General features: G+C 50.4%; 2 protein-coding genes across 9 annotated transcripts; one reads left to right on the top strand and one right to left on the bottom strand.

The window, feature by feature from the left end:
• The first annotated feature begins 5481 nt into the window (after positions 1 to 5481).
• Positions 5482 to 13834, top strand: LOC147349084 (interferon alpha-inducible protein 27-like protein 1). 8 transcript variants are annotated; one of them, XM_086363112.1, is made up of 6 exons: positions 5482 to 5565; positions 6411 to 6560; positions 8026 to 8154; positions 9972 to 10001; positions 10794 to 10955; positions 13575 to 13834. In XM_086363112.1, the coding sequence occupies exons 2-6, from the start codon at positions 6437 to 6439 to the stop codon at positions 13670 to 13672; spliced, it is 543 nt and encodes a 180-aa protein (XP_086219238.1). In that variant the 5' UTR covers positions 5482 to 5565; positions 6411 to 6436; the 3' UTR covers positions 13673 to 13834. The 8 variants fall into 8 exon arrangements, with proteins under 8 accessions (XP_086219238.1, XP_086219239.1, XP_086219240.1 ...); XM_086363113.1 differs by having other exon boundaries at positions 6393 to 6560; XM_086363114.1 differs by lacking the exon at positions 13575 to 13834 and adding an exon at positions 11441 to 11681.
• A 7541-nt stretch (positions 13835 to 21375) lies between these two features.
• IFI27L2 (interferon alpha inducible protein 27 like 2) lies at positions 21376 to 23888 on the bottom strand. Its single transcript, XM_086363121.1, has 4 exons — positions 23465 to 23888; positions 23300 to 23329; positions 22375 to 22536; positions 21376 to 21596 (listed from the first exon to the last, which is right to left on the bottom strand). The coding sequence occupies exons 1-4, from the start codon at positions 23469 to 23471 to the stop codon at positions 21394 to 21396; spliced, it is 402 nt and encodes a 133-aa protein (XP_086219247.1). The 5' UTR covers positions 23472 to 23888; the 3' UTR covers positions 21376 to 21393.
• Between the last annotated feature and the right edge of the window lie 1194 nt (positions 23889 to 25082).

Genomic DNA, 25082 nt, shown 5'->3' with positions numbered 1-25082 from the left:
TATTGTGTACTTCAGAGAGGAACTTCTGTTGTTGTTTGGTCATTAATCACGTCCAATTCTTTGGACGTGAACTGTAGCCCACCAATCTCCTCTGTCCATGGGATTTCCCAGGGAAGAATACTGGAGGGGGTTGCCACTTCCTTCTTCAGGGGATCTTCTCGACTCAAAGATCGAACCAGCATCTTCTGCATTGGGAGGTGGATTATTCGCCACTGAGCCACCAGGGAAGCACTCAGAGAGGAGCTACAGTAGAGGCTATGGGGGTGAGGTCTGTCCCAGGGAGACCCCATAGAGTCCTGCTGGGTTACATCTACTTTCTGAGGTATCAGCTCCATCCTTTGGCTGCCACACTCCTGGTTTAGTAGAGGCCTGTTTGCACGCTCTGGAGGTTATCTGCTTCTAAATTCTGGTCTTCCCCCTAAAAGGTATTTTTTCATGAACTTCTGTTGATAAGCAAGGAAACTTCTTTCCCAAATATCTCTGGTAAATGTTCCTGTAAATATCCTAAATGGAGTCATCTATTTATTCCTAAACTGGTTACTTTAGTCCAAAGGATGGGATATGATGATTGGTTTCATTCATTCTGGGCTCACGTTTGGAGGCTGACAGGAGCGCTCAGCCCTCTGACAAGCCCAGGGTCGGGGCAAGGACTCCAGTACCTGAAAGAGAAGTAAGTTCCTGTTTCAAAGAGAACAGGGACACAGGACAGTTGTGTGGCCAAAGACAGTGACTGTGCCCTATGGACAGGATGTGGTTTGTCCTCTGTTAAAGGGCTGGTCCTTGTGGGAAAACTGGAGCAGCCTCCTAATCAGGCTTGTGTGTCTGTCTCTGCCTTTTTAAATACTCCCTACCTCTTCAGTGAATAGGAAAGAGCGTTATGGATTGGAAGGCAGGCCATCAGCAGAATTTTGTCTTTTTATTTTATGTTTATTTTTAATCAGTCTTTATTGGAGTGCAGTTGTTTTATAATGTTGTGTTAGTTTCTCAGTTCAGTGGCTCAGTCATGTCCAACTCTTTGCAACCCTATGGACTGCAGCACGCCAGGCTTCCCTGTCCATCACCGACTCCAGGAGCTTGCCCAAATTCATGTTCATTGAGTCGGTGATAGTTTCTACTGTACAGCAAAATGAATCAGCCGTACATATACATATATCTCCTTCCTTTCGGACTTCCCTCCCATTTAGGTCACCACAGAGCATTAAGTAGAGTTCTCTGTGCTATACAGTCGGTTTTCATTAGTTATCTATTTTGTACATAGTATCAGTGTTAATGAGTCCAAGCTTGCTTTGCTCACCCAGGACAGGCCAATAAATTGGAGACAAGGTGTTGAGGCAAGAAATATAATTTTATTCTGAAAGCTAGCAGACCGAGAAAATGGCAGACTAATGTCTCAAAATAATCATCAGATGGGTCTGGATGCCAGTTTCTTTTACAGAACATAGAGGAGGGGGGCAAGGTGAGGATGTAAAATAAAAAGGCCATTAATCTTGCAAATATCTCCTGGAATGATCAGTTTTGGGGAGGGCACATATAACTTTCTTCTTTCTTGCAGCTATTCATTCACAGGTGGACAGGGTCATGTTGTCTTCCTGACCAAAGGCACTTAGGTTTTATGTTTAGGCAGAACAGCAGGGTTCCCCGAGGCAGGACATTAAGTGTGGACACTATCCTGTCAGTGAACAGAAACAATGGGAAGCAAAAGTTAAAGAAACAGATACAACAGATACAAGATTTTATTCTTCCCTGTAACATCAATAGTGTATATGTGTCAGTCTCAGTGTCCCAATGCCTCTACCACCCCCTTGTCTTTTTACTTTAAATTTTACAAAATGGGGTTGCATTGCTTGCTAATGAAAATTGACATTTTACTGCAAATGAATTATCAAAGTTGCAGCATTTTGATAATGGGGGAGGCTGTGCATGTGGCCGGGGGCAAGGGATATAGGAGAAACCTCTGTTATGAACCTCAGTTTTGTTCAGAACCTAAAACTGCTCTAGGAAATAAGGTCTATTAAAAATTACCTAGTAAAAATTCACCTAATTATATAGTCCTTCTAATAATAAATTCACACCTGAGAAATATTAATCATTGATAAACACATTCTGCTCTTAACAATCTAAATGACTCCAGACTAGGCTGAAATTGATTTGGATCTGACAACCATCCTCTCGAATTATCGCTGTTCCTGACTCCCATTTCCAGAAATAAGTGCTGCTGCAATTGATAAGTACTTTTAATGCCCTTTTAAAGTGACTTCTGGGACTTCCCTGGTGGTCAGGGGTTAATTCTCCCTGCTTCCACTGCAGAGGGAGCAGGTTCATTCCCTCGTTGGGGAATAGATCCTGCTTGCAGCAAGGTGTGGCCAAAAAATTTTTTTTAAGTAAATATAAAGCAACTTCTCTTGATGGAGGATAGATAGATAAGTAGAAGGACGAGAGATAGAACTACAGAGATAGATAACTTCAGAGAAAACATTTAATGTAATCCTCTTATATGTCTTCTCATTGATAGAGTTTTGTTTTGACTCACACATATGGTTGTGCAGCTGGTCTTCTGTTCTACAGGTCTTTCTTGTAATTTTTAGCTACGGCTTGGCATTCCATGATAATCATATACCATATCATATTTAGCCTTTTATCTATTTTACTAATACTTGTGTAGCTGGATCTTTAAAAAGAAAAAGTTTCCTACTTCGGAAGAATCTCAACAGAAACTTTAAAGTTGCAAACAGTGGGAGACATGGACTCCCATTTCCAAGAGAGCTGCTGGCCCTGCCCCTTTGGGCTAACAATTCTGTGACTATCAGCCCTTAGTACCTATATCCAGTCTGTCTAAGGGAGGGCTTGGGATTCATTGGAAAAGATGCTTTAAAAGGAAGTCCTTCAACCAATGTGGGCTGAGTGCCCACTCGTGCTGAGTGCTGTGACACATGGCTTAACGAGAAGAGACATCGTTCTTGTGGAGCTTTGATGGGGGCCTGGAGCATGCCTGAGCTTTTTTTGGTCCTGTTCTTGGAGCCCCTGGGATAGGCAGTGTAAGAACTTTCGAGACCTGTGATTGTTGGGTCCATCCAGGGCTGATCATCCACAGTGAGTGGGCAGTGGAGGAGAGACTGGGCTGTTGGAGTTCGGCTGTATGAGGAAGGCTGCATGTTCCTGAGGGTCACAGAGAGGCTTGGAGAGGCGATGGGGCACGAGCCGTCTTTGACTCAGCCAAGAGGGTGCTCACCTAGGTGTGGAGACCCAGGAAGAAATGGATGCAGCAGGGGCAGGAGGCAGGGAAAGAAAAAGGGTCCAGAGAATTCAGGTAAAGAACAAAATGAGAGGGCTCCATGCAGAGTCAGCCAATACTCATCAGCTCATCTGTGAAATGTGGATAGTAGTATCTCTTCACGGGGTGGTTGTGAAGATGAAAATGCTTAATACCTGAATGCACAGTACTTGGGCCAGAATGAGAGTCTGGCCCAGAAGTGTCCGTTTGTAGGAGCACTCTGCTGATGCTGTGTCAATCTGTCTTTGACACCCTGGTGGGAGACATTCAAACTCCCAGCTGTTTGTAGGCTCTTGGACCCTGCTGCCAGCTGGGTGCACTTACCCACAAGGTCCTTGACAAGGGGAAGCTTCCCTGGGCCGGATACCTCCGCCTCTGTTCTCCACCACCGCCCTCCAGCCATGCACCCGTCCTGGGCTCCCCTCCACCTCTGGGCAGTGCTGGCGATAGTTCTTTTCCAGCTCTGCCTGCCTGGTTCTACATTTGGTCCACGGGAAATTGTAAGGAGCTCTAAAGGGGCAGCTCCCCACACCCACCCACCCACCTTCAGAGTAGTCCCCGTCCTTTCTCAGGAAGGTCTGCCCACCAGTTTCCTGCCTTTAGCCTTTGGAGACCCAAGTGAGACACGTGTCATTGCTTCCCTCAAATTTCACGGGAGTCTCGTCAAGCTTTCCAAGGGGGTCCCACTGAGGTCCAGCCGGGAGAACCACTCACCCTCCTGTCACCCTTGGGACTTGGAGGAAAGCACTGGCCACCAAGCCTCTCTAGTTCTCTCTTTCTCCTTCTCCCTTTCCTCTCCAATCTCAACTCCCTAACTCATTATTCTACTTCTTTGAAAACTAGTTTTCTCATTTCTTAGCATAGTGTTCCAACAGAGGTTACGTGGTCAAGGTTCTTGGCATGTGATTGACACGTTCCCTGTCTTTGAACCCCAATTGAAACAACAATGAACATTCAATCAATTCCAAGAAAATTATGCATTTAATATTCATATGTGTTAAAAATATAAATCCATGCCCGGCAATCCGTGTGTGTGCGCTTAGTGTCCGACTCTTTGACCCCATGGACTGTAGCCCCTCAGGCTCTTCTGTCCGTGGAATCTTCCAGCCAAGAATACTAGAGCAGGTTGCCATTTCCTCCTCCAGGGGATCTTCCTAACCCAGGAATGAAACCTGTGTCTCTTGCATCTCTTGCATTGGCAGTCGGATTCTTTACCACTAGTGCCACCTGGGAAGTCCCTTGCCAGGGACTAATCAACCCTAAATTCTCAAGGGTGACTACCTGTGAGAAGGCAGACAAAGTAGGAACATGAGAAGGGATTCTCAGGTCACGTAGATTGTATCTGTAACATTATGAAGTCCTGAGCTCAAGGGTGGGTGAAGAAGTGTTTGTTTTTTATTATCTATAGCTTTTTGGACGCCTGAAAGTATTTCATGTTCTGTAATATTTCATATTATATATTTAAAGAGTAAGGTGAAAAAGAGGAGACCAATTGTCTACAACTCTTTTAACAATTTGTAGTAAAGGCAGCAGAGAAATTAAATGGCATTTGGCAAGATCTGGGGAGCAGGAAGTGGTTAGAAAGTTGATCTGTGTAGTAAACAGTTGGTCCTTTGCGGAAGGTGTTCTCAAACACAAGTTCATGGGCCCCAGGCCAACAGGGAGGCCAAACAAACCCAAACTTTGGAGTTTGAAGCAGAGAAAGGTATGTGGCAGGGCAGTGCAAGGAGAGCGAGTGGCTTGTGCCCCCAAAACTTAAACTCCCTGAACGGTTCAGTGAAGTATTTTTAAAGGCCAGGTGAGGGAGAGGTGGCCAGGGTATTTGATCAGCTCCTACACAATTCTCTGATTCACTGATGGGGATCAACCCTTAGGCACCAGTAAGTCTGGGGGCTACGAGCGCAGGATCATCCAGTAGTTAATTTCTTCCATTCAGTGGTGGTTTTAGGTGGTGGTTTTAGCGTTTGAAAAATTCAGGAAATTAGCATCAGCTACTATTATCTCGGAACTTCGGAGAAGAGCTAAAGCACAGGACATGGGGGAGGGGTGTCCAGGAAGCATCCAAAGGGTTCTGTGGGCTTATCAAGACAAGAGAAAATCAGTTGTGACTTTCGTTTTCCTGAGAAAATGAAAGCTATCTCATTGGCTGCCTGCATCCCGTGGGAGCTCTTCCTCTGTTATCTCCAAAGCTGCTGTAAACGTCCTGCTTCAGATCTTCCCTGAACTCAGCCAAGCTCGAGATCAGGTCCAGGTCCTGGTTCTGGTCCACGTCTTCAGAAAGTCTGCTCTGCTGGGTAAGGCAGGGAGGGGTGGGCAGGGGCTGCTCCTTCCTGCGGCCCCCACCCTCAGGGAGCTGGTGGGCCTGGTGACTGTAGGGGAGACCCCTGTGGATCCACTGGGGAATCTCATCTGGGCGGCTGCAGTCAGAGAAGCTGGGTCTCCAGAGGGAAGGGACTTAAACCTCTACCTGTCCCTGGGCTCTTGGACTCTGGGAGCAGTGAGCCTCATCCGTGCCCGAGTGACCCTCAAGGCTTGAGGCTGGGTGGGGGTGAGATGGGCAGGCGAAGAGACAAGCAATAGGAGGAAGCAAATCAGTGCCACTCCAAGCCCATGCTTTGGAAGCCCCGAGACCTGTATCAGTTCCCATGTACTTTGCCAAGCAAAGCTGTGTGACCTTGGATGAGTCACTTACCCTCTCTGTGCCAGGGTTTTCTCATCATAAAATGGGGATGATAATTTCCTTCTTCTCGTTGAGTTAGTAAGGAGAGGGCATGAGAACAAGAGCTTGACCAACTTGACCCGTGGCATATGCCTTAAAAACGTGATTGTTTCTGATTTCCTAATTCTGGCACCTTTTAAATGGCTCCATGGAGGTTTAAGGGCGTTCTAGAAACGTGAGTTTTGGGAGGAGGGAAGCAGACCACCTCAGGAAGTAAAATCTCCTTCCACCTCCCCCATCTGCCTTCCCCTCACTCTGTCACCCCAACACCATATCTTTGGGCCCTTCCCAAGCCCGCATTCTCCACAAGCTCAGAGCAGCCTCTCTCCCCGCTGGAGCCCCTTGAGATTTTCCAGGGCAGTGGGCATGTCCCCAGTTCTGGTGTCACTATCCCCCATCCAGGTTCCACTCTTTCGGCAGGTTTGGTGCTGGTCAGTTTTGGTGCCATGGAATTCACCAAGGCTGTCCTCTTAGCCTCTAACCTGGCTTCCAAGATACTGTCTGCAGGGAGCCTGGCCAAAGTGGGCGGGGCGGCCTCCAGCAGCGTCTTGGCAGGACTTCCTTCGCTGGGTGAGTGTTCCTGCTAGGGACTGGTAGGGGGCCGGGTGTCGGGTCGCCAGGGAGCACACAGGGTCCTGCTCTAGGAGCCTGGGGTGGGGAGAGTGGCATCACCCTCAGCCCGTCTCCCTCCCCTGTCCTTCCCCTTGGGCATCTGCCCTGGCTTTCTCTCTGAGAAGGGCCAGAGGGAGGCAGGACTCTAACATGCGGGACATGGGGGAGGTGGGGTGGTGGTACCAGCGATCTGGATCCCTTGCCTCTCCCATCTAGACTAAGGGACCCTGTGGCTGGGACCCATTCTCAGGCTCTCATTTCCCCAGGGATACACCCCTAGAATTTAACTCCTTTATGTTTTACCTCAGTGACCAGCCAGCTTTTTGTAAGTTTGTCCTGCTAGGTTTCAAATCCAGAGCATTGATTTGAACAGAATTCTTCAATTCAGGTCCATTTCCTTCTTGCAAGCCCCATCTTTGGTTTTATTAGTCTCGCTTTTTATCTTGCCTTTTGTCTGCAATTCCCCCTCCCCAAGTCAACCTTTCTAATATGTTGAACGTGCGTCTGCTTTTCTTTTTTTTAATTTTATTTATTTATTTTTGCTCTTTCATCTAACTTATACCATAGTGTTTCTAAATAGTTTAAATTATTTTTATATGATATTATACATGTTTTAATGCCATTCTCCCAAATCATCTCCCCTCTCCCTCTCCCACAGAGTCCAAAAGACTGTTCTATACACCTGTGTCTCTTTTGCTGTCTCACATACAGGGTTGTCGTTACCATCTTTCTAAATTCCATATATATGCGTTAGTATACTGTATTGGTGTTTTTCTTTCTGGCTTACTTCACTCTGTATAATAGGCTCCAGTTTCATCCACCTCATTAGAACTGATTCAAATGTATTCTTTTTAATGGCTGAGTAATACTCCATTGTGTATATGTACCACAGCTTTCTTATCCATTCATCTGCTGATGGACATCTAGGTTGCTTCCATGTCCTGGCTATTATAAACAGTGCTGCGATGAACATTGGGGTACACGTGTCTCTTTCAATTCTGGTTTCCTCGGTGTGTATGCCCAGCAGTGGGATTGCTGGGTTGTATGGCAGTTCTATTTCCAGTGTTTTTCATCTACATTTTTGCAAAATAGGTGTTGCTTTTTGTTTGCACGCTTTTTAATTTACGCATAGAAGAGTGTGTGGAATATCTCATTTTATCGCTATCCCCCCAACCCCACCCCGAGAACTTTGCTTTTGAGCCCATCAGGTCGATAGGTGAGCCTGTGCCCCTTGCTTCCAGCTGCTACACGAAGTGCTCCCATGCGCACCCGCCATCACCCACCTTTCTGTGCCCTGGGGTGGACCCCCGGGATCGCTCCCCCTCTGCCAATGCAAATAGTACAAGATGGAAGTGGCAGTGGGACAGGGCGGCCTGACCTCTGACCTCTGACTCCTGTGCATTCACCCTCTGTTCTTTCTCAGGGCTCACTCTGCCATCCAGCACTGCCCTGGCGGGGGCCACGTCTACCCTGGGATCCTTGGTGGGGACGCTGAAAGGCTCCTTCCTGCTCGGATCCCCCGCTGCGGCCCTGAGCACTTTGCCAGTAGGAGGTAACTAGCCCTGAGTGATACATACCCCTCCTTGGACTCCCACTCAGCACGGGAGTGGGACAAGAAAGTTAGGACCTTGGCCACAGCTGGTAATCCTTCCTTTTGATCAGAAATAAGAGGACTCCTCAGCGTATGAGAAGCAATTCATAAGATGAAATAATCAAAACTACTATTTATCAAATGCTGTGATATTCTAAGGTTAGCACTTGGCATTTGGCAATTCATTTAATTCTCATAACAACCCCAGAGGATGATGATATGGCCTCTTATTTACAAATGAAGGAACCATTGTCCAAGGGCCCTGGGCTGGGAGGTGGGGTGGATGGCTGCATCCGAGCTTGGGACAGGAAATAGAATAGAAATGTAGGGGCCTAGGCCTGGGAGGAAGCCTCGGGGCAGAGGAGGTTCTGAAAAGCCCAGAAGGGCCAGGCCCCTCTCCCCGAGGGTATCCACTGGGTGAGCCCAGCAGACAGGCCATAAGAGACACAGCACCCTCTCCTCTGGACTGTCTGTGCTTCGGGGCCCAGGCACGCCACGCTTGTCGTCCTCTCTCCTCCCTAACAGTAACACTGAGCTTCAAACACTCTAATGGGCTCTCGATCCTTGAGTCTCCAGTTCCATACCCCAGCCAGGTGGCTCACTGGTCACTTTGTTGTTGTTTAATCGCTCAGTCATGTCCGACTCTTTTGCAACCCCATGGCCTGGGGCCCACCAAGCTCCTCTGTCCATGGGATTTTCCAGGCAAGAATATGGAAGTGGGTTGCCATTTCCTTCTCCAAAGTATCTGCCCAACCCAGGGACCAAACCCACATCTCCTGCATTGGCAGGCAGATGCCTTACCACTGAGCCACCAGGGAAGCTCTACTGGTCACTTAGGGTTTGATTTTCATACCTTCTTTACTTGCTTAACTGCCACCCCAAAGCTCTCTTCTTGGGAGGTTGGCTGAGCTCACTCCTGCACACCTTGCTGTTTTTAGAACTCCTGGTCCCCACTGGCCCCAAAGATTGCAGTCTTGGCTTCTATGGCTGCCACAGGCTAGGACCTCTGCCAGGGAGTTCCAGGAACTCTGTTTCAGGGAACCATGGTCCCGTGCTGTGAATGGCTCCAGCCACAGGAAAGCAAGGATGGTTCTGATTGGGAGAGTCTGGGGCAGCCTTCCAGAGGAGGAGGCAACAGGTGTGGCCTTGAAGAATCAGGAGCATTCAAGGCGTTCCAGCACTGTTCTCAAGTAGCACTCAAGCATTCAACAGTGTTTGCCCAGATTTCAGTTAAGTCCTGCAAACTGAAACATGTCTCTCTATGTGAGGATTTACTGCTGTCTGAAGAGCTTTCTCTGGATGATTGGAGAAGGTCATATAATACCTCTGACTTCCACACTCAAGGACTTCCCTGGTGGCTTAGTTGGTAAAGAATCTGCTTGCAGTGCAGGAGAACTGGGTTCAATCCCTGGGTCAGAAAATTCCATAGAGAAGGGAATGGCTACCCACTTTGGTATTCTTGCCTGGAGATTTCCATGGACAGAGGAGCCTGGCAGGCTACAGTCCATGGGGTTGCAAAGAGTCGGACACAACTGAGTGACTAACATTTTCACTCCACATTCATAAAATACTGACCCTCTTTCAGATGAACTAACATCAGGGCCCAGAGAGCCGCTTCTTAGGAAATCCCACTTCTCTGGGTGAAGCAGGCAGGTTCCTTCCTTCCTGTGTCTCCCAGGCTGGGGCAGCCCCCTCCGAGTAGGTGGACTGTGGGCTCAGGGAGTGGAGGGGTGGTGGCCAGTGTAGGTCAATTCACAGAATGTTCTTTTGGTTTCCAGCCAAGGCTGCTGCAGCTGTGGTGGGCGGAGGTGAGTCTCTGCCAGGCCAGGCTTGCCCTTGTCTGTCCCCAGGCCCTGGTACTGGCCTTGTACCTGCCCCAGCCTGCCCCAGGCCTCCTGTCCATGGTAGGGGAGGAGGCCCTGGAATGAGAATGAGGAGTTTCCATGGAAACTCGTGTGGAGGCAGCCCCCGGGGCCCAGGTTTCTTGCAGACCCTTTACCGTGTGACCTTGGATGTGGCTTTGAAATCCTCTGCGCTCAGCTTTCCTCGTGAAAGACATGCCAAGCCTGCTCTTTCAGGGTTACCGTGAGGACTACGCAGGATGACACATGTGCACAGTTTGGACACACGAGATGCACTGAGAAGCCCAATGGCTCTGGCTTCCAAGGGCTCTGCAGCTATGCCATGGAGGCCCAGAGTTGGGACTCAAGTGGGGCTCAGAATGTGTTCCTTGCTTTATGCTGGGCCCTCGGTAAAATTTGCTTAAAGATTTCCTCAGCAAAGACAGGAAGCTTGCAAATGTCCCCCTCCCCCTCCCCAGTTCCGGCATCTTACTAAGGCAGAAACTGAGCCCTTTCCCGAGGAAGGTCCTGCTGAGAGCCAGCACCGTGCTCCCGGCGACCCCACAGCCCTTCCCTCTGCTTTCCCCATCAGCTGGGGCTTCCCTGGACTCCTGACTGCTGACCACGCCTCCTGGAGTCTCTCCCAAGCTCAGACTTAACCTTCTCCAGACCTCCCAAAGCCCCCCAGGCTTGATGTCATGTGTATGTTTGGAGGGGGATATCCATCACCCCCTCATCCTAGCTCCTCTCCCTGTTCAGCTTCCACCGTGGCGGCTGTGCCCATGGTGCTTAGCGCGGTGGGCTTCACCAGTGCAGGAATCACTGCCTCCTCCTTGGCGGCCAAGATGATGTCAATATCTGCCATCGCCAATGGGGGTGGAGTTGCCGCCGGCAGCCTGGTGGCCACGCTCCAGTCCGTGGGTAAGTGTCCCCCGCATGGCTTGCTCGTAGAGCTGAGGGAGAAGGACAGGAACCTCGGAGCCTCAGTGCCTCTGGCCCTGACCTCAGCCCCAGTAAGCCCCAGTCTGCCTGTCCCTTAGTATTGCCTCCGTGGTCCCTCTCTCTCTCTGGGTTTCTCTGAAGCAGATATAGGAAGGAGGGAAGATGCTCTGGCCTGCAGCTGTTCTGGGATCAGGCTGACTCCGCCCAAAGCAGATTTTCTGGGTTAGCTGGAGCATCTCTGTCCCACCTGGGGTTCAGCTTTCTTCCCTGGAGTGGGAGGCAGCTCCCAGCTCTTGACTTCATCACCGGAGTTCATGCCTTTGAGTACCTGCCTGCAGCAGCACTCCCGCAAACAGAGATCCTTAGGGGCTGGGGAAAAAGAGGAGGGTTCAGGGTGGGATCTCTGGGCCTGACGCCCCCGAGCCTGCCCACCCCACTCTACTCACCCTCTGCTTCTCCCCCAGGAGCAAGTGGACTCTGCCTGTCATCCAAACTGCTGGTGGGCATCGCTGGGTCCACCCTCGTGTCCAAACTGGTGGGCCTGTAACAGTCCCCTGTCGCTCCCTCGGCAGAGAAGAGGATCAGGTGGGGTCCTGCCCGCCAGCCTGATGCAGTGAGGGACCCAGACCTGGGGTGACAAGTGCCAAACGCTGCACCCCCAGAGGAAAATGAGAAATAAAAACGAGTTGTGGAAACAAAACAAAATGAGTTGTGCCACGCCTCTGGGTCCCTTCTTTCTTGTTGGCCTGAAGTCATTTGGGGGGAAGGCTCACCACTCTTAGAGTGACATGGTGTTGGGGTGCCCAGAGTTGGACTGAGTCTAAATGTGAAGACTGGAGGTTCCCCCTGCCTGGCTTAGGGCTGTGTGTGACCCCAAGGGGTCACCTCCACTCTGGGTCTGCATTGACCCTTCTCTATTTGGGGAGCTCATTTAAATAAACTCCAAGGTCTCAGCTAGGGTGGGTGTTAGGCACAGTGCCTGTGCAAAGTCAGGAATGGAATGCAAGGGCGCTCCCTCTTTGGAGCTTCATTTGCAGGCACCCTACCCATAGCTGTTTCCTAAGTGGCCTGCCTCAGGCTCAGAAAGCAAGGACCTCAGGATGTCACCGCTTCCTTCCGAAGACAAAGTCCGGTGTTTTGGCTTTTCTTCTCCCCCAACAGCTAGAAAAGAAACCTAGTTTGTCAGAGGGGCCTGACTTCCCAGCTAGTGGCGCTAGTGGTAAAGAACCCGCCTGGCAATGCAGGAGACATAAGAGATGCGGGTTCAATCCCTGGCTTGCGAAGATTCCCCTGGAGGAGGAAATGGCAACCCACTCCTGTATTCTTGCTGGGAAATCCCATGGACAGAGAAGCCTGGCAGGCTACAGTCCATAGGGTTACAAAGAGCCATTTACGACTGAAGTGACTTAGCACACCGCACTGATCTTTCCGCTTCAGGGCCTTGGTCCCTAACTACCCTTCTCACCCCAGTATAAGGCCTTTTAGAAACTCCTTATCAGCAGGATGGGTTCCATTCCAAAACATCAGAAAATTCACTTAGGGGTTGATTCAGTCCTCCTTGCTACGAAATCTTTGAGCATGTGCTGTTGGAGAGGCACTGGGCTTGGTGCTAGGGAATTTGGCCTTCCCAAGGCAGCACTCCTAGTGGCTGGGTGGATGGACCACCAGGCATTGGTCCGCTGATGCTGGCCTCTGATGACACCACGGGCCAGCCCAGGGCTCTGGGCATGCCCAGAAGGAAGCACAGAACAGTACTGTCTTAGTCCGTTCAGGCTGCTGTAACAAAAACACTATCAAATGGGCAGCTTATAAACAATGGAAATTTATTTCTCATAGTACTAGAGGCTGGGAAATCAGAGATCTAGGCTACAGCAGATATCGGTTCCTAGGTGACTGAGTTTTCTCTGGATCCTCACATGATGGCAGGGGCAGAAGAGCACTCTATGGCCTCTTTTATAAAGACATTGTCAGCTTTAAAAAGTCAGAACCTAAAAGTTGAGAGTTGGGTTTTATTTGGTGGCAATTTTAGGACTTCAAGCCCAGGAGACAGCATCTCAAGTAACTCTGAGAGAACTGCCCCGAGAAGGTGAGGGGAGGAATCAGGTTACATAGAAGCTTGTAACAGAGGGGAGGTAGTCTGAACATCAGAAGTATTGTTGTGAATTAAAGGAAACGAGATATCTCAAGTTAAGAAATTTAGTGCTTTTCTGTGCATGGGGCTTTTCAATGTTATGGGAAGATGCAAGCGTCTGGGCTCACTGAAATCATCTGTTTCATATGCATCTCAGCTATCTGGGGCCAGTCTCCTCTGTTTTTCACATCTCAAGTTCCTCAGTGCTCACTGTAGGGACGGGCTGCAGCCTGAATGAGGCCAGACGGAGCAGGTATCCTTCTCCTTCCTAGCTGCCCTGGAGGGCTGGAATCACTGACGACTGTGACATCCTTGTTTATTGATATGGCAGGAAATGCTCCATTTCTCAGAGGGGTACAAACATTCAGACCATAGTAGGCATACTGGGGAAGGGGAGCTTGAATTCTACCCGGAGGGTTTTGGAGAAATGCTGAAGGGTTTTCAATATGACTGTGACCCTATCACAGGCCCGACACCCGCTGAACACCCTCTCCTTGGAGCCATCAGCAGCCTGCCAGGATCTCAGTTCCCAACAAGCAGAGTAGCCCCTGCTCACAGCAACTAGAGAAAGCCCCCAAACAGCAGTGAAGACCCAGCACAGTCATAAATAAGTAAAATTTTTTTAAAAAATTGACCACCCCATATTTCACAGCTTCTTGCCTTCTGAGAGAGCCCATAGTCTGTCTATTGAATATGTCTCTCTCTAAATAAATCCATTGTTACCTATCACTTTGCCTCTTGCCGAATTCCTTCTGTGCTGAAATATAAGGAACCCGAGCTTCCTTAAGTCCTGAGACCAGGTGTGTGATCTTGATTAAAAGACAGTGGATTCAAGTCCCAACTTGGGTTTTGGCTGGGTTTGAGTCCCGTCGGAGTTGTACAGTTCCAGTAGGGCATGAGGAGGCAAGGCAAATTCCCACTGTGGGAATCTAGCTAGGATGGCTTCCTGTCTTCATCAACATGGCAGAGGACTACTCTTTCCTGCTGGCAAAAATCAGAGCCCTGATCTTTGGTTGGTACATGATTCCCAGCCAAGGACTGCATTCTCAGTCCTCTTGCAGTGAAGCGCTCACAGCACTGGGTCTGGCCAGTGGGAAGTGAGTGGAAATGTATGCAACTTTCTGGGCATGCCCTTAAGGGGAGTGGGGGGCTTTGCCTTGCCCCTTGGCCTCTTCCCATGGGCTCTGCTGTCGTCAGGGGGGATGACCATCCTCCACCTTGCAGATGACAGCAGCATTTTGAGGAAGGCAGAGCAACAAGACTGCAGGAGTCTGGGCCTCCCTGAGCTGAACCACCATTCCGGCTCTTATGTGACTGAGTAACAGAGAAAGAAACCGCTCATGTTTAGGTCAAGAGGGCTTCTTTTACAATAAGCAAACGTATACTCTCATGAACACGGGGGAATCTTTTGATCGCAAGTAATAGAGAAATCAACCCAATAAAGAAAGTTACTTTTACCTGTTCCTTCTCAAAATCCCACTAAAACAACAGGAAAGGACTAAAGATAGGCTTAAACCCATATCAAAAAACAGGCTGGGAGAGAAGATGACAGTAACATAATTTAGGAGGCAGAAATCACACAGACCTGGGGCTCCACTTGGCAGTCCCAACAAAGTTGAATCTTAGGGTGTCAGTGGATAAAGGGAAAAAGAGGCAACTATGCCCTTAGGACTCCAGAACCTTGGACATCAGAGTGGTGTGTGCTACTGCAGGTTGGCAATAAGGTGGACTGGCAGCAAGAGGGCTGGCTGAAAGTCTATTTAGGAAGCAGGCAGGCCCCCAGCTAGTCCCCTCTGGCAGACTCCTGGAAGTTTCATTTTGGTGAGGTGAGGTCCCTGGGCCAGGAGGCACCCGGAGCTTCAAACTGAGAATGAGAGTCTCCTTACATGGGTTGAGACCCTCCATCTTCCTCATTGACAGGAACTGAGAATGCTGTAGCTAGCCTACAAAATCCAAAACGGAGGGAGGATTGGGAATCAGACCAGCCCAAGAAAAGAAATTGCTCATGTTCTGACATCTGGAAGGAGATGCCTGTTGAAAGGTTCATCCAGACCTCGTGCAGTCTCCAAGTTGACGAGAGCCACTCCTGTGGCAAAGCCTGCCATGGTGTTGCCAAATTCCTGACTCCTTGTCCGCTGATGCTGAAGAGACAGAAAAACATGATCCTAAAGGATACATGCACCTCAATGTTCATTGCAGCACTGTTTAAAAGTCAAGACATGGAAGCAACCTAAGTGTCCACTGACAGAGGAATGGATAAAGAAGATGTACACATACACTCAGCCATTAAAAATTATGAAATGATGTCATTTGCAGCAACATCAATGGACCTAGAGATTGTCACACTGAGTGAAATCAGACGGAGAAGGAGAGAGATCACGTGACATCCCTTATATGTGCAAACTGAAAAGAAAATACACAAATGAATTTATGTACAAAACAGACTCACAGAGAACAAACATGGTTGCCAGCAGGAAAGGTTGAGGGAAAGGGATAGTTAGGGAGTTTGGGATGGACACGTACACACTGCTATATTTAAAATGGATAGCCAACAAGGACTTACTGTATAGCACATGGAACTCTGCTCAAGGTTATATGGCAGCCTGGATAGCAGGGGAGTTTGCGGGAGAACGGATACATGTGTATGTATGGCTGAGACCTTTCACTGTTCACCTGAAACTATCACATTGCTAATCAGCTATATCTCAATTAAAAAAAAAGAAATACGGAGATAGAGTTTGGAGGAAATCGAAAGATGGCTTTATTCCTCTACCAGGCAATGGGAGAACACAGCAGGCTATCGCCTCAAGAGCTGTGCCCTCCTCCTATGTAGAGTTTAAATTTAAAGAAGTTATGTATAAAGAAAGCTGAGCACCGAAGAGTTGATGCTTTTGAACTGTGGTGTTGGAGAAAACTCTTGAGAGTCCCTTGGACTGCAAGGAGATCAAACTACTCCATCCTAAAGGAAATGAACCTTGAATATTCATTGGAAGGACTGATGGCTGAAGCTGAAACTCCAATACTTTGGCCAACTGATGTGAAGAACTGACTCCCTGGAAAAGACCCTGATGCTGGGAAAGATTGAAGGCAGGAGAAGGGGACCACAGAGGATGAGATGGTTGGTTGAATGGCATCACTGACTCAATGGACATGAGTGTGAATAAACTCTGGGAGTTGGTGATGGACAGCGAGGCCTGGCGTGCTGCAGTCCATGGGGTTGCAAAGACTTGGACACGACTGAGTGACTGAACTGAACTGAACTGATGTAGCCTGGGTCTTGTGGTTTTAGGGTAAACGATTGGCTCAAAGTAATGAATGTCTTGCATTGTTCTTCTTGAATTATTTCAAAACAGTCACAGCTGGTGTCAGGCAGCCCAGTAATTGGATCCATTTATCTCTGGGTTATTGACCTGTGACCTTCTTTCTGAAATACAAACAGCTATAAGGGGTGATTTGCTATCAGATCAGATAAGAGAGTGCAAAGAAAGCAAATACCAAGTGCAGGATATAACTTACATGAGCTGTCCCCAGCCTTTATGGCACCAGGGATGGTTTACATGGAAGACAAGTTTTCCATGGGCCAATGGGGTGGGTGATGGTTTGGAGATGATTAAAGTGCATTACATTTATTGTGTACTTTATTTCTATTATTGTTACATCAGCTCCACCTCAGATCATCAAGCATTAGACCCCAGAGATTTGGGGACCCCGGGTTTACATAGTACCGGGGTGATAGGTTAGCTTTCTGAAGGACAGATTGAGTCAGACACTACAGATTAGTAACTATTAAAAGTGGGGCTGATTAACTCTTTCAGGCCTGTTTACGTTTCTCCTCTAGCCTGCTCCCTGTTCTCCTTACTTCCCTTGTTCTCAGGAGAGGAAAGAAACTTCTTTTCTATTGTTATTGCAATGATGCGACATCTGTGAAGGCTCAAACATGAAAGGGTTTGTGCTCAGTCATCCAACTCTTTGAACCCCTATGGACTGTAGCCCGACAGGCTTCTCTGCCCATGGGATTCTCCAGGCAAGAATACTGGAGTGGGTTGCCATGCCCTCCTCCAGGGGATCTTCCCAACTCAGGGATCAAACCCGTGTCTCTTATGTCTCTTGCATTCAGACAGACTCTTTACTGCTGAGACACCTGGGAAATCTGATATGGAAGGGAAGCGGATGTAAGTCCCTCCCCCAACCCTGGCGTCTCTGGCCCTCTCTCCTCTTTCCCCCCAGCCCTGGGGCACTCATCCTCATCCTCTGACAGAACCACAGCCTCACCACTGGCTCACCCATCCCCCGAGAGACTCGAGGAACCAAAGTGGCCCCATGGCTGGTCTGAGACTGTGGAAAAGGGAGGTGGGGGGAGGGTAGCGGGCCCAGGCAGGATACGGACTGAAGTGCCAAGACAACCATAGGATCTGCATTGGGGGAGGGAGGAAAGGGCTTCTGTTTCTTTGGAGCCCCACCCTCTGTCCTCCTGAGTCCCCCCAGCAATGTCCGAGACACCTCTGGGGCACCCTAAGCACCCCCATGTTCATGCATGCATGCTAAGTCGTCTCTGACTCTTTGAGACCCTATGGACTGCAACCCATCAGGCTCCTCTGATCACGGGATTCTGCAGGCAAGAATACTGGAGTGGGTTGGCATTTCCTCCTCCAGGGGATCTTCTGACTCAGAGACCAAACTCGGTGTCTCTTACCCCCAGAGCAATTCTAAAAGCACTGGGACAAGAGCAGCAGCAAACAACAGTAAAAATGTATTTACTCTGGTTAAGACACTGCGCGTGACGCATCACAGAAAATCCACACACTATTCCGAGAAAGGTCACACTGCCGCCCCTGTTTTTATAGACGATGTTGAAAGAACCTGTAAGACATGAACCCAAGTCCCTGACTCCGGCTGCTATTGAAGACGGGCTTCTTTCCATAACTCACATTTTCTTGGTGCATTATCTCCAGGAGATCTGGAGCCTTTACCTGGCTCGCTGCCCATCAGCTCTGTCCCTGCTGCCTGCTCAAGCAATCAGCTTGTGTTCAGGGAGATAAAATAGCTTTCATAACAACTCAAATAATTTCAAAGTGATGAAGAGACCTGAGGGTGGGGAGGGGTACACTTAAACAATTACAAGCCTTGTCCAGCCAGCCTCCGCCAGACTCTCTTGAGTGACTTTGGAAATAGGAATTTTCTAGCAGAAAAGGAAACTGAAAAGGAAAGGGAAACTGAAGTTGTGCCAGGCTTTCCCTGACAAGCTACAGAATTAGGGACTGTCCACTGGTTTGCGTGATTGCCCTCAAGGGCCTTGACCCGTGGCTTTGTGCAGGGTAGCGTTTCCCAGATCTTGGCTCCCTGTCTGCCGATGAGGAAAGGAAATATGAAGATAGAGTTTGGAGGGAAAAGAAAAGAGCAGCTTTATTTATTTATTTATTTTTGAAGCGCTAAAGGGAAACACAGTTGGCTAGAGCCTCAAGAACTGTGCACGCCCTCTCTGGAAATAGGGAGAGGTTTACTATCATCATTCTTTCTCCTTTTGCAAGGTTTCGAAATGGCCACAGCATTTAGGCAATTGAGGAATTGGGTCTGGTGTCCCTAAACGTATTGTCTCCTGACCTTTTTTTTTCCCCCCTTGAAATGCAGAATGCTGCAAGAGAGTGTAGGGAGAGAAGAATGCCAGGGGCAGAATACAACTTATTTGAAGTTAGAGAGTAATTAGCTTTGTTTAGCTTTGTGAAGGGCAAGTCTAGCTACAAGTACTTGTTAGCATTAACAGTAACAGCTAAAGAATAACCAAGATTGTTTAACTCTTGAAGATCTGTTTAGCTGGTATGTGCTGGTATGTGACCTCTGGAGGTGGGGAGTTATCTCCCAAAACTAAAACCCGTCCCTGGCTGGGGGCTATTCTGGGTGGGGGGGAAACACCTGACACCTCCAGCCTGTCTTGTAGCCCCCAGGGGCAGGGCCTGGCAGTGGGGAGCACCGGGCAGGCCCTGGGAGCCAGTGCTGGGGAGACCTGGACAAAGCTCCCACAGGATCTGTTGCTCTAGCGAAGTGGAGAGAGTGGTGAACCAGGATTTATTCCGGGCCCTGCACGAGGTGACAGGGAGGAGGAGAGGGAGGGGCGAGGAGGGGGCTTCCCAGGTGGCTCAGTGATAAAGAATCCACCTGCCAATGCAGAAGACGAAGATTCGACCCCTGCGCCCCCCGCACAGAGTCTGGCATGACTGAGCACGCATGCACTGCCGCGCAAGAGGTCGATCTGATCAGGAGTTCAGCTGGGGGTTTGGAGTTCTTGTTCCTATGGCTGCCGTCTGTGACCCAGCAACTTCACATCTGGGTTCCCTGGCCTTCCCGCCTGGCGGCCAGGGCCAAGGGGTTCTCTGTGGCCCCAGCGGGTCTCAGTCTTTGCAGGCGCTGTGGACCTGGACTTGGGGGCGCTGTTTTCTGATTACCGTTCCCCTTCCCCTGCTGCCCCAGTGGTGGGCGGAGCCTTACTATCCCAGTCCAGAAAGTTTAGCACCCCAATTTAAGGGGGAAAGGTTTTTTTTTTTTTTTCCTCTCTCTTTTTCTTTCCCGTCTACAGTGATCTTCACCTGTGCTCTGCGGACTACAGTTTACTCTCCTTGCCCTTGCAGAATAAGGCTTTTGTTCCTAGGGGGTGGGGCTGCAGCTCCCCTCTGCCAGTCTTGCCTCAATGAGGGATGTTTTCCTTGGGTGTCCTCCTGCCTCCAGTCTTTCTTGGGAGCACCCAGTGTGTCGCTGGGAGAAGAACCTTCAGGCTGGCCTGAAGCATCCATCCTTGTGACTGTAGCTCCCCAGGACCCGCTGCACTCACACAAGCCTATCCTTGCCCTTGAGTCATCAGTTAAGGCTTTCAGCTGAACTTGCACCCCCCTGCACCGGCCTCAGCTCCCTCCTGTGGTCTGCCCAGGGTGGTCTCCAGGGCTCTCCTTGGAGGAACCTGACCTCCCTGAGAATTCAGGCCCATCTGGTGGGCCCCTCTTCAGCTCTTTCAGGGGTTCAAGGAAAGTTACGCTTTTGTAAGTTTTCTGGCTTTTTCTTATTGTTGGGGGGAGTAACACTCTCTCCAGCTTCCTGTGTCCTAAGCATCCCCTCCTTCTTCATAGGGTCAGGAGCAGCAGTTTTAGAACTGATTATCTCCTCCTTTAAAGAGACTCCAGAGAATGAGGCCTCTCTGGAAGGGAGAGCTCACTCTGGGTGGGAACAGAGTCTCAGGGGAGACCAAGAACTCTTGTCGCCAGGGGAGGAACTGGTAAACGCCAGTTCCCCTTCAATTTTCCAGACACAAAGCATAGGGACCACTCCTGACCACATCTCTTCCACTCGAGGTACCCACTGTAACACTTGGCACACGGCACTCTCCTTGTCCTGGTGGTCTGCTGGTCAGCCTCCCCACAGCATTCTGAGAAAGGCCAGTGCCCTGATCAACTCTGGATGTCCAGTGTCCATTAATGAGGAAGGGCAGAGGGATCTGGGGTCAGTGGCTCTATATGCATCCTGGATACCCCTCATCTCTGCCTACCTAGGAATCTCTGTCAACCCCACTATTGAGTGTGACCTCCTAAATGGCTCAGTGGTAAAGAATCCACCTACCAATTCAGGAGCCAATGGAGACGTGGGTTTGATCCCTGGGTGGGGAAGATCCCCTGGAGGAGAAAATAGCAACCCATCCCTGTATTCTTGCTTGGGAAATCCTACGGACAGAGAGGCCTGGTGGGCTTTAGTCCAGGCGGTTGCAAAGAATTGGATACAACTGAGCAACTAAGCACTCAAGCATCATTAAGTGAGTGGTAGACTGAGACCCACCGATGGCCCACGAATGGCCCTGGGTTATACAGCCCATGCTCTGTAAGATGGGGACCAACGAGAGCCTCCTAGCAAGTGATACTGTGCTTGATCAGCTGCCCACCCCCTTCTGCCCCCCACCAGAAGACAGGTTGGGAGTGTGGTGGTTCAGTCGCTAAGTCATGTCCGACTCTGTAACCCTATGGACTGTAGCCCACCAGGCTCCTCTGTCCACGGGATTTCCCAGGCAAGAACGCAGGAGTGGGTTGCTACATCCTTTTTTCCAGGGGATCTTCCTGACCCCAGGGATTGCACTCATGTCTCCCGCATTGGCAGGTGGATTCTTTACCGCTGAGTCACCTGGGAAGCCCATCAGGTTAGGAGAATGGGGAAAAATCGAAACTTCCAGTTCACAACTCACACTCCCCTCCACCGCCCCCCGCCCAGGGGCTGTAAGGAGCGAAGACAGAGAGGTACATCTGCAGATGATCTTTATTTCTCATGCTTCTCTGGCTCGAGTGGAGGTTTTGGAGGCTCGACTTGGGGTACGTTTTCTCCTGGCTGCTCCCCTTCAGGTCTGGATCCACCTGGAGGAGGGGAAGGAGATGCCCTTTTGGCTCCTCCAAGCAAAGCCCCAAAAGCTGATCCAACGGAGCCCAGGAGGATGTTGGATGATGTGGAGAGTCCAGCTGCCCCTGTGGGACAGAAAGAGGGTGAGGTCAGGAAGGGTGCAGTGGCTGGGACCCCCTCAGAAGGCCTGAGGCCCAGAGATCCCACGTGGATGCCTTCTCTAGGTCCTGAATCCCCCAGGGCTCTGCTTTGGGCAGAGGGAGCTAGAGGTGGCTGAGAGAGAGAAGGGGGTGAATTCATGGGAGAGTCAGCCACAGACCCCAAAAGCGACAGGTCCCACTGAGGCTCAGAGAGGGGAAGGGACCTGCCAAGGCCACTCAGGTGTCAGATTTGGGCAGGGCTAGACCCAGAGCCCACGCTTCCCTGGTGGCTCTGTGGTAAAGAAACTGCCAATGCAGGAGACGCGGGTTTGATTCCTGGGTTGGGAAGATCCACTGGAGAAGGAGATGGCAACCCACTCTGGCATTCTTGCCTGAGAAATTCCAAGGACAGAGGAGCCTGGTGGGCTACAGTCCATGGGGTCACAAAGAGCCGGTCATGACTTAGCGATTAAACAACAAAAACAAAGACCTAGAGCCCAGCTATCACAAACCCTGGGATCCCTCCCTTCTTCTCTTTCCCAAGACCCCCTCACCCCTCCACTCCACTCCTGCCTGCAAGGCTCACCCAGGACTCAGGGAGAACAGTGAGGGAGAGACGGAGAACCAGGGACATTGAGGACCACGAAACTGGAGGGGAGGGACCGGCCCTCCCGCAGGCTTAGCCTCGGGCAGACTCTTGTGCTGGTCGGACCCTCCCCGCCCCCTCTGTTCCCCCCGCCCCGCATCCGGCCCGGACCCTTACCCACGGACTGGAGAGTGGCCACCAGGGTGCCGGCGGCAACTCCGCCCCCATTGGCCACGGCGGCCGCTGACATCATCTTGGCCGCTAAGGAGGAGGCGGCGATTCCAGCCCCCGTGAAGCCCACAGCGCCCAGCACCGCGGGCACTGCCGCCACGGCCAGGGCTGCAGGGAGAGAGGAGCTTTGAGGAGTCGGGGACATGGGCTCAGGGGAGTGGACCCCCCTTTAGGGATCCTTGACAGTTTCTGGGGACTGTCTGCTGGGAGCAGATGCGAGACAGCCGCTTGGAGAAGGGTCCGAAGGTAAAGAAAAACGTGTGGGAGGGGAGTTGTGGAGCCAGCTAGGGACAGTAGTTTAGGGGAGGCACCTATTTGAGTCTTTAACTTGCTGTGTGACAACCGGGAAGTCACTACCCCTCCCTGGGCTTCAGGTCTGTGTGCGTGTGTATCAGTGTACTGCTACTGCGAAGTCACTTCAGTTGTGTCCAACTCTGTGCGACCCTGTAGACGGCAGCCCACCAGGCTCCCCCGTCCCTGGGATTCTCCAGGCAAGAACACTGGAGTGGGTTGCCATTTCCTTCTCCAATGCATGAAAGTGAAAAGCGAAAGTGAAGTCGCTCAGTCGTCTATCAGTGTAGGGGTGAAATAAACCAATAAACCACTTCTGTTTTTAGCAGCAAATACCCTTTCAAATGAAATCTTCTCTACATGCTTTTTACATATAAGGACTAGAGGAGCAGCTACGTGGGGGAATCGCGGGGTCGTCTTCCTAGGGAATACCGCTCTCGGTCCCTAAGAGTCACCCCAGCGGCTCCGGGAGTGGAGGGGGCGGGGGGGCGGGGGGGCTCTCTGAGGCCTCCCATCCATCCCCGGGCCGGGCCAGGTGAAGGCCTGGTGATGCAGGGATGCAGGGACGCAGGGAAGTCACCTCCTCCGATCGCAGCGGCCGCCGCTCGTTCTTGAGAGAGAGGAGAGAGAGAGAGTTGGTTGAAGTATTGAGGGAAAGAAGCGAGTCCTCTGGCCCTTGGTGGGTGGGGGTCTGGGAGGGCCGCCCCCTGCCCAGGACGTCCCCTGATGGGAAGGAGAAACTCACTTATCATGGTGACGCCCTCTTCGCAGCAGCTGAGCTCAGGAAGTGACTAAGCTCCAGGAGGTGCTGTGATTGTCCGAAGAACCAATGGGGACGCGGCTGGCCCCTCGCAGCATCTCTGCCCCAATTAGACGCAGGAAAGTATTTTCTGCTCGCCTGTTCGCCCGCCCCCACCAGCTTCCCATCCCCACGCCGGGGTCTTATTCGCCCGCTCCCACCTTCACCCCACTGGTCCTTCTCTTCACCAGCCCCTCTCCTCCGGCTCTCTTCTACCCACCGGTGGTTGCCCCCCCCCGCCCCCAGCTCGAATGGGTTTCTCTCTTGTTTGGTGGCTCCACCAAAAGGAAAAGAACCTTAAAACACCCAAAAGACGCTGCAAGTGGACCGGGGTTCCAAGTGTAACATTTTGCCCCCTGATGACAGAAGAGTTGTTCGCGGCAAAACACACACACACACACACACACACACACACACACACACAATACAGAACGCAGGGAGAAAATTTAATTCACTTCCAGAGGGAGATACTGGGTGATCTTAGTGCATTTCCTTCCAGTCTGTCTCGCCGAGACCACCCCCTCTCCATCACTCTCAGAACGTGTAACCTCACTTCCAAGTTCCAATCACACTTGCGTGCTACTTTGCAAATTACTTATTTAATCTACCGTTTATATTTCCCCAAGCTGTTTAATGGGCTTCCTTGGTAGCTCAGCTAGTAAAGAATCCGCCTGCAATGCAGGAGACCCCGATTCGATTCCTGGATGGGGAAGATCCCCTGCAGAAGGGATAGGCTACCCACTCCAGTGTTCATGGGCTTCCCTGGTAGTTCAGAGGGTAAACAATCCGCCTGCAATGTGGGAGACCCAAGTTCCATCCCTGGGTTGCGAAGATCCCCTGGAGGAGGGCATAGCAACCCACTCCAGTCTCCTTGCCTGGAAAATCCCCATGGACAGAGGAGCCTGGCGGGCTACTGCCCGTGGGGTCACAAAAAGACACGACTGAGGGACTAAGCACAAGTTGTTTGATATTCTTCAACCGGATTTTTTTTTAAGTTATTTTTATTGAGGTGTAATTTACACGGAGTAAAACTCAATGAGGGGCGGGGGGCAGTGTGTTACATGGGACATGCCAGGATTAAAATCCCTGACCAAGGATGGAGCCTGAGACTCCTGCAGTGAAAGGGTGGAATCTTAACCACGAGAGTGCCGGGGAAACCCCCAGACTCAACTTTTGAGTGTGTATTTTTATGAGTTTGGACAAACCTTTACAGTTGTGCAACCACCAGCTCAGATACAGAACGTTTTCATCACCAATCCCCCTAGCCCCCAGTTCTCTCATGGTTATTTGTAATCAACTTCTCCCTGACCCCAGCCCCTGGCCACTTCTGATGTGTTTTCTGTCCCTACGCATTTGGCTTTTTTTCAGAATTCAATGTGATTTTTCACTTGTCATCAGACATTCTGTCCTGGGGGTAAGCTATAGTTCGAAGCATCGGCCCTGCCCCACACCACCTTTAAGGATTTAAATTTTTGCTCTATAGCTTATCCTGGCTTGAAGTGCTTATGTCATGGTGCTCAAGTATTGTCTGATAATATAGTCCTGGAGGAGGAATTGCTGGGTC

This window comes from Bos grunniens, chromosome 21 (assembly GCF_055505025.1).
Source record: "Bos grunniens cultivar Pamir isolate PY7600 chromosome 21, Bosgru_T2T1.0, whole genome shotgun sequence".
In the NCBI taxonomy this organism is placed as follows: Eukaryota; Metazoa; Chordata; class Mammalia; order Artiodactyla; family Bovidae; genus Bos; species Bos grunniens.
The sequence above is the reverse complement of the archived record's forward strand: the minus strand, read 5'-3'. Positions and strand labels throughout refer to the sequence as shown.